Source organism: Sardina pilchardus, chromosome 6 (assembly GCF_963854185.1).
Source record: "Sardina pilchardus chromosome 6, fSarPil1.1, whole genome shotgun sequence".
Lineage (NCBI taxonomy): Eukaryota > Metazoa > Chordata > Actinopteri > Clupeiformes > Clupeidae > Sardina > Sardina pilchardus.
Window position 1 is genome coordinate 15,864,698 of NC_084999.1, and position 14,965 is coordinate 15,879,662.

General features: G+C 43.3%; 1 protein-coding gene across 2 annotated transcripts in view; it reads right to left on the reverse strand.

Moving 5' to 3' along the window:
• gramd1a (GRAM domain containing 1A) overlaps positions 1–8,268 on the reverse strand; it is a 35,963-nt gene extending 27,695 nt beyond the window's left edge. Inside the window, exon 1 of one of the 2 annotated variants that reach the window (XM_062538662.1) lies at positions 7,568–8,268. In XM_062538662.1, coding sequence (XP_062394646.1) covers positions 7,568–7,680 — 113 coding nt within the window. In that variant the 5' untranslated portion in view covers positions 7,681–8,268. Of the gene's footprint in view, positions 1–3,101; positions 3,626–7,567 lie in introns of those variants that run through there. The other variant, XM_062538660.1, reaches the window with a different exon arrangement.
• Positions 8,269–14,965: the final 6,697 nt, after the last annotated feature.

Genomic DNA, 14,965 nt, shown 5'->3' on the forward strand with positions numbered 1-14,965 from the left:
GTCAGGAGATGGCAGCAGCTGACTGCCCCCGGTGTCCATCTTACACAATCTCAGCGAGGCCACGGTTGGAAATATGCACCCGCTCACAGATAAATGGCAGCTATTAAAAACTTTGGTGTCTTCCTCTTTCCGCATCCAAAAAGGCACAGCCTTTAAATACAGAGAAGAATTATGTCAATCTGTGAGGAATCTTCCCGTGAGAACTAGTGCTCGAACCAAAATGATGTTCTTAGCTGAGGTTAGGCACGTGTTCCCCAACTGAAATGTCAGTAGAACTGGGGAAAGAAGAGGACACATATCAAACAGTGACTTTACACCAAAAAGGCCACCCTGTCCCTCCCTAGAGTAAACAAAACATTGTGGCTTTTGCGGTCTCGTTTTTGTGACGCAAGAGTTGTGCAAGGGGTTATGATTAGTCTGTTTGGAACAGCACAGTACTGACGGTGCACAACCCTCAGAGGGACGGATACCAGACCAACGTGCATAAGGAATGCCAAACAAACAAAACCAAAGCAGTCGGGTCACAGCATGCAGTCAATACTGTAGACGGCCAAGTCACACTACACAACACCCACACAGCTCCCACCTACACAGGTAGCCTCGCACTTCACTGGACAGCATTTCTACTTACTGCAACTCACTTCTTTCAGAGAGGACTGGAATCAGCATTATTATTAGATTCATTTTTAAATTGCTTGTAACTTATTTGTTTAGTAATAAGCTCAGACTATTTTTTTCCTCTTTTTCACTGAACACATTTATGTAGGTGTCCACGACCATGGTAACCTTGCCAGGGACAAGGAGGCGGTCATTCCCAGCTGCACTCCTATACTGACAATTACACACATTGATGCACTTATTCCTACTGCACTCTAGCTTTTTTATTTCACTATTTTTGTCACTCTCTACTTTTTTCACTCTTACTGCACGCTACCCTTTTACATTTTCCTAGAATTGTTAAAAAAGCTTAAAATGTTTTACCATGTTGTAAGTCGCATTGGTTAAAAAGCAACAGCCAAACGTAAAGTAATATATACTATACAGTTCTTTACAACTAAACCAGCTGGATGATGTACTGAAACACAGCACAACTGCCTGGAGGAAAGCATAGGCTGCTAACAACTGGACAAGGCAGTAAAATGGCCTCCCATTAAGTGTTCACTTTCACAGACCTAAGTATGGTTCATCACTCTGACAGGACAGGACCTGATGCTATCTGTGTGTGCTGTTGAGCTTCTAATTAGTCGAATGTTCTAGCAATCTGGGAGATGACCTCTTAATGGCCTACTACCATGTCCAGACGTCCACACACTCAATCACTCACAACTATGGATAATGTGTTTTTATAAACTTTAACTTACATCAGGAAAATACTTAAATTACATGTTTATTACACAGTCATTTGTGAAAGGTACCATTATTGATGCATTGTCTTTGGTTTCGTAAGTTAAAAATAGGGATATTTTATATAACCCTCTGCATGACAACCTCCAGTGTGTAATGTTGAGAGGATGCGAAGGACAGGAGTGTGGTGAGAGCAGCCCCAGCTGATGGGAGCAGGTGAATGAGTCACACGGTGTGTTTACTGACAGCCCAGCGCCTTCCCAACACACGACACTTAATCTGCCTAGCCAAGGCAGAAACTACAGTCTTCATATAAACATCAGAATACTCTGCCAGGACCAGGGAGAAAATGCAATCTTCATCTAAGCAATTAAAACACATTGTTTAGTCTACCTTTTAGTTTCAATCCAATACATAGGCCGCTATAGGCCTATAGCTACGGTAATGTAAATATTTGACTATGTCATAGGATATATGACATCTGAAAACTGTGATTCCGCAATCTCCTATTTTTTCCCATAATGCATTACACTGAAGCCTATCGATGATTTTTTCTCTCTCGCTGTAAACCAGCTCAAGGACAAACGGATCAGATCAATCTCCACAGGCTATAAGCCATGGACCAGCCAGAGCTGGGATGCCACTGTAAGCAATATTTTTCATTTTCAAAAGAAGTGGGTCAATAATTTGCTGCTTGGCAATTGAAAGGGACAGGAGCACAGCTGTTCATATGAACCTCACAGAAACACACACACTGCCTCCTCAGCCGTCCCTCTGAGAGGCTGACAACACAGCGCTGCACCACACAGAGCCGCGCTCTGATTGGGCGACGGTGACATCATAGTGAACAGCCTGTGTTCCCACAGGGCAGCAGTGATGTCATGCATATGAAAGCAGGATGGATGGGAGGAAGAGCCCGCCTGCTTTCCCTAATTTGCCAGTAGCCCGGCCTGGCTCAGGATTCTCCAGTAGTGTGGTCCTCTTTTGCCCTCACTCATCCATATCTCTCTCCATTTCCTCCCTCCCTCCATCTATCTCTCCATCCCTTTACCGGTTACATTACTGAGTTGAGGCATATGCCTCTTTCTTGCACCAATGCACTTCCTTGCCGTTGCCTTCTTTTGCAATATATTCACATTTTTTCTAAAGCAATACCTCACAATATTACTTCTTGTGTAGAGAACAACACAAAAGTTTTGCAAAGGAATACTGCAACTATTGGCATGAACTAAGAAATCAATTCTATCTGTGAGGTTTTAGAAAGTCGGTTTACGTAATACTAAAGAAGTAAGGATACTCTTAGTAGTACAGCTAAAGCTTTTATCCCCCCACACTTGATCCTCACGCAGATTTGCATGTGAGTGTACACTATCCAAAATAAAGCCTTTTTTTTGGACCAAAAACTGACACATAACAAAAATCTGAGGCAAATCCGCCAATTAAAAAGTTGTCACTTGGCTATTAATAAATTGTAGGCCTACACCACAGGAAGGCGATTTTTTTTCTATTGCAGAAGCTACTGTAAAGTAAGTGCATGCTACTGTAAAGTAAGTGCATGCAACTGTTAGACATGACTTTCAGTTATGAACACATAAACACATGATCACAATCCAAACTCTCTCTCAAACTAGTGACTTGCAGTGCTTAGCGATGGGATTGGTTGCAGTTGTTAAGTGTCTCCAGCACTTATGGGCTGCACTTAACTAAACTCACACACAGGCGCACACACACACACTCACGCACAAGCACACACTGACCTGCAGCTGTCCCAGTCAGAGCCGTCCCTGCTGAGCAGACTGCGGAGCGACCAGCGCGAGCGTCTGCTCGGGGACCCGCTCCGAGACCAGGAGCGCGACGGCGGGGGCAGCAGCAGGGGCGAGGGGCTGCCCTGCCTCCGCCGCTGACCGTACTCTTCCTCCTCCCCGGCGTCTTCCTCCTCGCCGCTCCTGGAGGGGCTGGGAGAGGGGCTCCGCTGTCGCCGGCTGATCGGCTTCCACTCCCCCTCCACGTCCTCCTCGCCCCCCTCCGCTTCCCCCGGCCCCTGGCTGGCCTCGCCCTGCTGGTGCCGGGGGTGTGTGAGGCGGAGGGGGGAGCCCTCTGGGGTGGCGGGCCCGCAGGGGCGCGTCCTGGCCCTGCAGCGGCGGGACCGGGGGCGGCGGCAGCGAGGGCTGGGGGACCGAGACCAGGACTCGGTGTCGGACGACGGGGGGAGCACCGTCAGCGTGGGGATGGGGATGGGGATGGACTCCGCCATCGCACCGTCCGGGACAACACCCACCGATGTCGTCATTGTTTACCCCGGCACTCCTTTTCGGAGGGGGTGGGGTGGGGGGGGGAGTGGGTTTTGCAAGGGGGGAGCTTGGCGTCTGAGTAGTTTTTTTTTTTTTTAAATCCTCTTTGAAATGCTTTCCCCTGGAAATCCAATAGAGATGATTCTTGGAGTATCAAAACCGCCTTGTTTGTGCTCATAAACAAAGGCCTCTCAGCAATCTTGCTGTATGTCCTGTGACAACACGTTTTCTGGCAAACCCATACTCATCGAATAAATTCACAGGCGACTGCATTCACTCTTGGGAGCTTCTTCTGAGAGTGCAGAAAAGTTAAGTCTCTCGCACACAGTGAATAGCCTTAACACTCTCCCCTTTGCTGTCATAATGAAGTGAAGTTTTTCCTGTCGGGGAGATGTGGTGAAATTGGTCCTTAGCCTTGGAGATGAGAGCTCAAAGCCTCCTTCACACCTGAATGCTGTCAATACTGCCGCAGCAAGCGAGGCGGGGGAGGGGCATGCACACAAGAAATCTTTAAAAAGCCACAACAATGCCGCCGACTGGCCGAGAGGATCCCTTTTCAGTACGCAACCTTGAGCTAGGAGACTCGGGCTTCACATTACCGCCCACCACCCCCTCCTCCTCCTCCTTCTCCTCCCTTCTCCTTCTTCTTCTTCTCTGTTTTCTTCTCTTCTTCTCTGCACTTCACCTTGTCTGCAGTTCTCTCTGGAGTCTTCCGTGTTATTTGGGGTGGTTCCTCTCCCTCGCACTCTGTTGCCTTTCACAAGGAGCACTGTTTCGCAATGTGCTTCATCAGTGAGGGCAGAGCTCGCAGTCGTGCAGAGGAGATAATTATCACTGAGGGCCAACCACTGAGGGGAGTAGAGACTTTATCTGTATTCATTGCTTCCTCTTAATGCACTGACACACACACACACACACACACACACACACACACACACACACACACACAAATACACACACAAACTCCCTACGGTTATTTTGGGCCTGAGTGTCTATGCCAAAACATCCCCAGTAAGAGACAGAGTCTGTTTTATGTTGTGCCTAAATTTCTATTGAAATGTCTCAGAATAGGTCAAAGTACAACTGTTGGCAGCTGTACAACTATTCAGTGCCTAACACACACTTAAAAACACTTAATAAAGACTCAATCACATGTGACAAAGTCATGGCTCGGTCACCTGGGCATCATCATACCCGCCTATTGTATTACAAAAGCCCCAAAATAGCCTATAATTTGAAGCCGCCTTTTCCAGCTGCGCTGACAACGTCTTTATCAATATGTAGGATATACAGAGGCAGCTGTATATGCATGGTCATCAAGCATGTCTAAAAAAGCAGACTAGCTGTTTTTTTTCCACATTGATTCTCATGAAAGGGAGGGGGGGGGCGGGGGCAGCCAGCGCACACAGCTGCTAGCCACAGAGACTCCCTGGGCTGCTCTGAGCCACCAGGACAACCCCGGGGAAGGCAGTGCTGAGCTGTCCTGTTGTGCTGAGCTGGCCTTAGCTGGGCGGAAGGAAGGAGGCAGGGGCCGGGCTGATATGTAGGGTGAGCAGGCAGGGTCACACCTCATTGGTCACCACCGGCGCAGAGATCATCTGCTCACCACTCAAAGCCATAAGGCGGCCGTGCTCTCGGGTCTTGTGACAGTACTCTCAACAGCAGCAGCGGCGGCGTAGTCCTTCACATGTTATTACATAATTGCTGCTGTCTTCGAATAAAGTTCTAGTGCTGTAAAGCAAGACCTTTGACATGAAGAGCTAATGCAAAGTTAGGTTTTTCCTCATAGTCGACAAAGCTTCTTCTGAGTAAGAGGCAAGAGGAGAATTGGGGACAACAGCACTGATGAATCTAGGCTACTGTACTATAACTGTATAGTTATGTGCCTGAATTCAATTTGCCTAAGTCACTAAGTGGCACAGGAAAATGTGTAACTCCTACCTGACTACGCTATGCCAAGTGGGCTATGCCAGCTGATATAGCCTACATCCTGTTACGATGGCACAGGACGTGCAACAGAGTAACATACAAGGATGGAACACACATGGATGGACTTCAAGGGGCAGTGGTCACCAGGGATGTTTTGACATGAAACACAGGCATTTGGATTCCAGGGTTGGGTTTGAAGATTAGAGTTACAAGGACTTATGCAGCACATCAGAGCAGAGCTCTCTTTTCACTCAGGGCTGGTATTTCACCTGTAGTCAGGCTTGCAGTGAAGCCTCCCCATGGTATTAAGTCATTTGTATATATTTAAATAGTTGTCACAAGGTTATCTGGGCATTGTTTTATCATTAAACGGATTACTTAACATGCTACACGGTCCTGTGCTGTCAACTGTTTAGATATTTTGCATTTAGCTGCACATTTTTAAAGCTCAGTGATTGACTCTTTCTTTACTCTGTGAGGTTATCAGGTGCAAGGACTGGATACTGAGGCCCGTTCCTCACCGTGCTGTGCTCAATTACTGGGTCAAAACGCTATTCCCAAAAATACACAAACACACACCTAATGCCAAAATTCATCAAAATGCATTCTGCGCTGAAAGCAACATTAGAGAAAAAGAACACAGACCAAAAAAAGCAACGCAGATGGCAGCTCAACATCTGAGGCTTCTCCCCCAGAGCATCTGCAGTCATTGACCTAGACATGGAACTTTATTTGCTCATCTGTTTGCACATGCCAAATCTTGGCAAGGTGGTGTTTGCACACTGTAATCCTGAGTAATCCATGCACTGCCCTCTACAACTCTCCTCATCACAGTCCACATCAGACGCGCTATCCTCCGCCTTATCACCCGGGAGTTATAAAGCATACCGAGAACAGCCAGGAACAGAACCTTTCTCTTAACAGCCCATGTAGTGGCTTTCCAAACTTCATTAAATGCATTCAAATGTACATATTTTATTGATTTGTTCGGCCTCTAAAACACCACCTCTGTCATATCTTTAGCTTTCCATTTCATGAACAGAGGACCGTTGAACTTGATCTTCCAACAGTATGACAGGTTACATGGGTATCATGTGTACAAGACTTATCGCAAAAAAGTTTACGAGTACGTAAAAAAGAAACCAATCGAGCCATCAAACCATTCATTTTGCTCATCTCATCAGTGAGCAAACAATGTATTGCCTTCTTGAAAGGAATCACTGAGATTTGACATCCCGTGTTTAGATGAACATATACGAGTCGTTCAATTACTATACAGTACTCTTTGAAATCGACCAGGGCCAGAGTGGGCCATACAGGAAGGAGCAGCATCCCTGGCACTGCAAACGTAGCCAGTTGTGGAGTCAAGTCTGAAGGTGAAACACTGACATTCCGTGTCATGACAACGAACAATAAAGCCCACTTTTAACACACGCTTGCATTAAAAAAAAAAATCCCATGGAGGCAGCAAGATAATTTATTGAGTTGTCATAATTTATCTTATCTTAAAACGCTATATTGCACGTGACTGGTTGTAAATATGAATCAGTCACCATAACATCAGCCACGAATCAACTGGAAAGTAGAGAAAAGTCAACGTGCAACAATTCATTCAAAATGTTGCAACATTTTGCATTAGAACGTAAGGAAAGTAAGGTGGTAACTTCCCCACTGCATGTGTAGCCTACTGTAAGATGTTGACTGGCCTGGCTAAGCTAATTGCAGCCTAGGCTGTCCAGTGACATTATAGGTCCTATAAAGTCTCCTGTAACGTTATAACTTAACGCAAATGACAACGTTACAGTCTTTTCGTCAACTTCAACTTAAAAAAAACTAAATTGAGGCAACGCCATTTCTTCAGTGTTGACAGCTTTGAAGTTGTGTATGAGCGAGGCCAAAACATTAGCTGGCCAAGTGTCATTATGATATTGTAATGTAATTGGAAAACCAAAATAACGCCACGTCGTTAACATAACTTATTATTACAGTATAGTTGTTCATACCTCACATTTGATGAATTTCCCCCGTTTCGATTCTCCTGCTCGGCCTCAGAGACCAGACGGGCGACGGTGCGAGGGGTGATATAATCCACTTTTTCACAGGAACACATCAGCATCCTTTAAGATGTTGCTAATGATAGAGCCTCTTAACGTTACCTCTCCAACGCCGCCAGTATTTCCACTGGAGAAAGCCACTATAGAATCGTTTCTTGAGATGTTCACAGTGATCCGCGGAGAGAAGTTGAGTCAAGCAAGTAACAGTCAGCTAATTGGCTGCCTATACATACCGGTGACCAAATGGTGGCTAGCTCAAAGGCTAGCTGCTAGTAAGTTAACCAATATGTTATTCCACAGCTAGAGTATGCGAACATTTCGTGTAATAACGGGTCGCCAGAAAATAATCGTTGTTTTCAACTGGACGACCTGTAACTCTCCATATTCTGCTTCGCCGTTTTCATCTAAAGTTTACAATTATAACCTCATTTTACCGGCAAAAAAGTTAACGTTACACTTTTACTTTTAAAAGGCTCGGCAGAGCGTACAACGGGGGTGTTGTTCCGTCCCCCAGTAAGCTCAACGAAACGTTGTACAGTGGAATACGAATAAGTATTCAATTTCATGCTGAGATTAAAATGGCAATATTCTGATATTACACCTATCATACGCAAAGATAAGTTATTACATGGTATGTGCAGCCACTGATGAAGTATTACTCTGTTGTATACAAAAGACTGAATACGCATTTCAAAACAAATACCCCTTTGTACACAACTTTATGGTACGGTCGGATTTGAGGCACGCAAACAAAGTAACGGGTGTTCATGACGTGTGAGCATCTTGACCAATCAATGAAAAGATATGGCAGTCAGATGCTATCGTAGGCATATATAACCAAAGAGCAAAGTTATGATTTTAAGGGGAAAATGTTATGATCGCAGAAGGCGATTCTCTGAGGTGGAGGAAGAAACTCTGATGCAATCACCAGCGAGTGTTTTGGATCATAAAAATGTTTCTTGGGCCCAGGTATAAATTAGAACGCCTAGGCTACATCTCTCTGAAAGCTGATCACGCTCATTATAGCATACTTTTTGTTGGGTCACTGACACAACTGTCCCGACTTAGCGTAGGTCTACTACACCGCATGGCTTTTGGTTACACCTCCCCCATTGCATCTTCGTTATTCTGTTATTAGGCTATTGCGTTCTGTGTTCACTAGACAATCTTTCTGCAGCCACACCTTTTCTAGGCTACCAAAAGCATTATAAAGCAACATTACATCGTCCATTAGCTTTTAGGCCTATTCATATAAGGTGACACCACGCCCAGTTTTGATTATTTGACTTAATACCAAGAGAGCTTCTCCACAAAGCCTGTATGATGCCATCACTATCCAGCCCATGAAGTGAGAATAAACAATCACAATGCTCCCTCTAGTGGACTAATAATGATATAGCCTACATAGGCTACAGGCTATTCTAAAAATATTAGAAACACTGTAGCCCAGTAGGCTACATAAATACGACAACAAATATAATTAAAACATGCTTAGGCCTACGTTACCTGACATTATGTTTCTATTAATTTATGAGCATGTAAATGAATAGATGAGAATAATACGTGTAAGGTGAATTCTCATAGTCAGCGTCGGTTCTCACCTTGCAGAAGCAGGTCACTGCGGTCCACCATGACTTCAGTGTCCCGGCGTATTGCAGTCAACACAGTGCGTCTCGGACCTAAACCAGGCTTTTCACGGATGTGCAGTTGGACAAAATTCTGGATATATCCCTTTGGTTTGACCTGTGAATATGTGACCTTGTTATAGCCTAATAGAAGACGAGACTGAAAGCAAGAGGGGCACTGAATGAGAAAGATTTTTGGTTTTACCCGGTCATCTGACGGAATCCGATGATTGGAAGACAGGGATGTTTTTGCCCTTGTGATATTATTTGTTGTGGCTAGCCGCTTTACATGATCATGACTTAAATAGCCTACAGGAGCCTATCTGTCACATTTTTACCCCAAAAGCTATTTTGAATAAGCGTGGGGCAAGTTGAAACTGGACATTTTGGGATAAATAGGCTAGTCCATGGATCCACGATTGCCAGGCTGTCTTACTATTACAAATGAATAATTTATCTTAAATGTTCTACAAATGTCCGATGGTTTCCCGTCTCTGAGATGTGGTTTGTCGTCATCTAAAGTTATTCTAGCATTAGGCTGCCCCAACACTCCGACAAACATTGCATTTCACTGTAACGTAGTAGGCTATAGGCTACTAAAAACTTGAAGGGGTATTTGTTTTTTACATAACATGAGTTACGGAAAGGGACAGGAGAACCAGCAGGCTACCTCAAATCAGGAGTGAAAGCTGAATTTCTGCACTGACCGAAAAACAGTCGTTGCTGACGGAAGGAACAGCGGCTAAAAATATGACACAGCATTTTACAGCATCTTGTTTTTTGTATCGTAGGTCCTCTAATACCGGTAGGCTAAAGTAAAACATGGGGCACTTCAGTAAAGGCTACCTGCATGGGCTTGGGGCTCCTCTGATGCAAACGGCGGTGTGATGCGTCCGGAAAGACCAACTCGTGTAGAGAGCACTTGTCTCCCAGCAAAGAATGAGAAACTGGAAACCTGACCAGGCCTAAAAATAAAAATGACCAACGAGAGTGATTGGGAAGCGAGATGAGAGGTGGAGTAGGGAGGTGGAGTAGAGAGGTGTGTTGGTGGACCGCGGGGGGGGGGGGGGGGGGGGTGTATCTCTCTCTCTCTCGTGTAGCCTACTCTCTCTCGAGCATGTCGTAAACAAACACAGACGCACGCTAAATTACTATTCCTGACTCTTGCATCAAATGCCTGTTGTTTTAACCATGACAAGACTACATGATGCCAAGGGCTATTGCTGTGGTTGAACTCTGACTGTAGCTGCAGTCTGCAGTCTGTGTTCTCAGGACAGCATCCTTGGTCTCAAGGTCCACTACATGGACAGGCTGATAACTTGATTTCACGATTATGTTATTATTATGTTATATAGGGTAGACTTGCATCCACACACACACACACACACACACACACACACACACACACACACACACACACACACACACACACAGGGAGAGAGAGAGAGAGAGAGAGAGAGAGAGAAATACTGTCCTTCATTTAATTCATTCATTTCAACTTTTATCAACTCTGTTGAGAGTACCTTGAGCATGTTTCAGTAAACAGTTTGACATTGAGTTAATGCTAAACCTCTGATAACATTTTGCCAGATAAATTGCAGCCAGTGGCTTTTTTTTTAGGAGGGAGGCTAATTGGTGCACAAGTGTCCAGTTAGATGATGACATATTGTCAGCTGATGATGGATAGCCTGATCTGCAAATATGATTTGATCATATTTATGATATATACATATATGATATATAAATATGATGAAATTTGACCATATTTCCATTTGCATGGACATAATGGTCACTGTTTACATGTGTTTCCCCATATAGACACAGTAAACCAACCAACAGTGTGTTATTAAAAGACCAGTGAGACTCCAATCTTTCAAGAGTCTTTCCCAAATTTTGTCATCTGATGTAGGCTTGTGGGTAGAATTCTTTGTTTCAGAAGCAACATGCTGATTGGCAGAAACTGTTTGGTTTATCAATGTTTGTTGTTTATAGTATCACTCTGTTCATGCATGTACAGGGTCAGGACTAAGCGCATCAGTTTTTTTTAGTGTCCAAGGAAAGGACGAGGGGACCACATAGCACTACATTTTACCAAAAGAACTTGAAATATATTTCTATATGCCACAATATATTTACCGGTATATTATACACATCATATTAAAAAGGCTTTGGAAGATTATCACCTGTGGAATAAGGAGAGCAACAGCAACAACAACATGACATCTTGACAATGTCCTACAAAAAAATAATCACAGTTATTAGATTTCAAATATGCTGTCCTGTGATAATACTATGTGCTGAGATAAAAGATACCCAATACCTAATGTATCCTCCACAATTTCTTTTCCCTGGTGCATTCATTCTATAATTACGGTGTGAGAGGTAAAAGGGAGATTTCCATAAAGTGGTCATAAAACCTTTCATAAGAGATCTATCTAATGGTGATCGTAACTGATATCAACATGAAAGATCTATGCCTTCAGGGGTGGACAGTAACTAAGTCCATTTACCTCAGTACCAATTTCTGAATATCTGTACTTTATACTTGTGTATCAATATATTTGGAAACTTGTGACTTTTACTCCATTTGAAAGACAAATACTTTTGACTCCACTTTTGAAATATGAAGTAGTTGTTACATTTAAAGTGATTCTTTAAATGCAATAATGCAATAGACCATCTTGAAGTTTATTTTTTCAATAGTTTCAATTTCAGCTTAGCTGTGGTAATGGTGCCGACAGCAGATTCTTCATCAGAACATCCTCCATGCAGACAGACCTGTTAGCAATTGATATTTGAAAAGTGCTCTCGTGGCAGGCTATTCTCCACAGCCATTGTGAAGCTGGAATGAAATTAGACCTGACATTCAGCTAGGTATTTAGCCTCTATCATCAAATGATAAATAAGCTCACAATTGAGTTATCTGGTTTTGTATTTAGGCTACTGATGAAAATGTTTTAAATTTGTGAACAGAAAATGAATAATGCCTTTAAATGCACTGCTCAAAAAAAAAAGGGAATACTTAAGAGTATACTGTAGCATCAAGTCTGTCACATTCGTGGGATATTGATCCGGCCAGCAACAGAGGTGGTTGTGAATCAGATTCACCTGCTTTGTCAACAAAATTTACTACAGGTGTTTTAGAGGGCCAATTCTGAGATGACCCCCAAAACAGGAATGGTTTTACAGGTGGCAACTGGAAATTTATCTTTATCCTTCTTGACTGATTGTTCACTAGTTTTGAATTTGGATAGGGTCAGTGTTACTACTGGTAGCATAAGCCAGTATTTGGAGCCTACAGAGGTTGCACACGTAGTCCAACTCCTCTATAGAATGGCACACGTTCCATTGCCAGAAAGATTGCTGTGTCTCCCAGCATATTAAGAGCATGGAAGAGATTCCAGGAGACAGGCGGTTGCTCGGTCTAGGAGAACAGCAGGGCAGGGTGGTAGAAGGTCCTTAACCCAGAAGGACTAGTATCTGCTCTTCTATGCAAGGAGGAACAGTATAGCCCTGCCAGAGCCCTACAGAATGACCTCCAGCAGGTCACTACAGTGTGAATGTCTCTGGCCACCCTGTCAGATACAGACTTCATGAAGGTGGCCTGAGGGCCTGATGGCCTCTAGAGTCTAGAGGGACCTGTGCTCACTGCCCAGCACCATAGAGCTCAAATGACATTTGCCACAGAATACAAACTTGTCAGGTCCGCCACTAGCACCCTGTGCTTTTCACAGATAAGAGCAGGTTCACCCTGAGCACATGTGACAGACATGAAAGGGTCTGGAGATGTCATAGAGAACATGATGCTGCCTGCAACATCATTCAGCATGACTGGTTTGGTGGTAGCTCAGTGATGGTCTGGGGAGGCATACCCTTGGAGTGATGCACAGACCTCTGTGGGCAAGACAAAGGGGATGAAATGTTCTGACCCTGTGGCAGTGGGCCTTGGGTTTCTCCTGCACAACGATGGCCACATGTGGCGAGATTGTGCAGGCAGTTCCTGGAGGATGAAGGAATTGATACCATTGACTGTCCCCCACACTTCCCTGAATTAAATGCAATAGAACACCTCTCGGACATTATGTTTTGGTCCATCTTAAACCCTCCTTTCATTTTGTGCTCCTTTAGTTTTTTTGAACAGTGTATATTATTTCATCCATTTCAACAGTTGCGAAGTTATGAAAACGGGTAAAATGTTTTTGTTGGATGTAACTAAAGGTCTGTTCCAGGATAGGCCTATTAATGAGCAAATAAACATTGTATTATATTATACAAAGGAGAAATACTTGTACTATTTGAATGCTTAAAGGGATGGTTCAGAGTAATTCATAGGGTCCTTTGCACCTGACCTTGAGCCAAACACCCCTTAGCTTTTTTCCCTTGGTCCAACATTGGTCGAATTAACGCTATCCACCGAATGGCACCAAACTTCAACGGTAGGGTCTCTACTCATAAAAGGTATTGGAAAGTTTGTAAGCACTCCAGGGGTTAATTAACTAATATTTGCATACAGTGGCGATTATAGACATTTTGGATCAAATTAAACATATTAAAGTTAATTATCTACTTTGGGTTTGCACTTTGTGCATACAAAAATGCACTTTATAAATGAATGTGACTTGACTTGACTTGGCTTGTCTATCACTGGGCTATGCTGTGTTAAAACAAATTCCCTCATGGGGACATTAAAATATAATTTATTCTATTCTATTCTATTCTATTAAATAAAGAGTCCTCCTCCAAGACATTTTCCCCCACAATAACTTATGCCTTATATCTGTTTAGTTGTCATCAAATAATTTGACCTGCTTTTTTGTCTGAGCTGGCAAAAAGCTAAACCAACTTCCATTATTTTAAACCAACTTCCATTATTTCTGACATTCTAATATGGCTTTCAAACCGGAATTGTGCATAGGTCATGCTCGAAAACGTATCAGAATCTCAGAAACAATCACGTCTGCAGTCGTCTTAAGACAGCTACATGAAGTTGAATGAGTCTGCTAACTCGACCAATGTTTGACCAAGGGCTTCTGGGAGGTTGTTTGGCTCGAGGTCATAGTGCAAAGAACCCTTGGGTGCAATTATGCCGAATCATCCCTTTAAGTATTTGTAAAAGCAATTGCTTCAGTACTTCAGCTTAAGTAAAAATCTGACTTGGTGACTTTCACTTGTATTGGAGTAATATTGGACAAGGTGTATTCTTTCACTTAAATGAAGGAATTGTTGACTTTGTCCCCCTTAGCATGCCTGAAGTAATTAGAATTCAATAATTCTGCTCTGCTATACACTTGTCCAATGTACTGGACACTTACACCCACTAGTGGTAATTTTGTATAGCCTACAACTCTGTAGTAAAACCTTAATGTGTGACCTTCCAATTTGCAGAGTAAATAGGAACCTAATAAATGAAAAGGATAAACATTTTCATTTTTGGAAATTATTTCAATGCCCAAATTAATTAAAAAAAAAAAATACATATATATATATAATAATAGGCACACTATACCCAACACAGTTACCCTTTAGTCAAATGGAAAGGTTTCTCTGATAATATAAAAATAAGATCCTTAATGCAAACTAAATAACCCTTTTGCAAAGTCCTGTTGCATTGGAATGAAATGCCTATCATGTAGTCTGAATATACACTTCTCAAATTCTGTCCTGGCCTGCATTCTGAGACACATGGATTCACACGGTCTAAATATAGCAGCCTTCAGCTCAC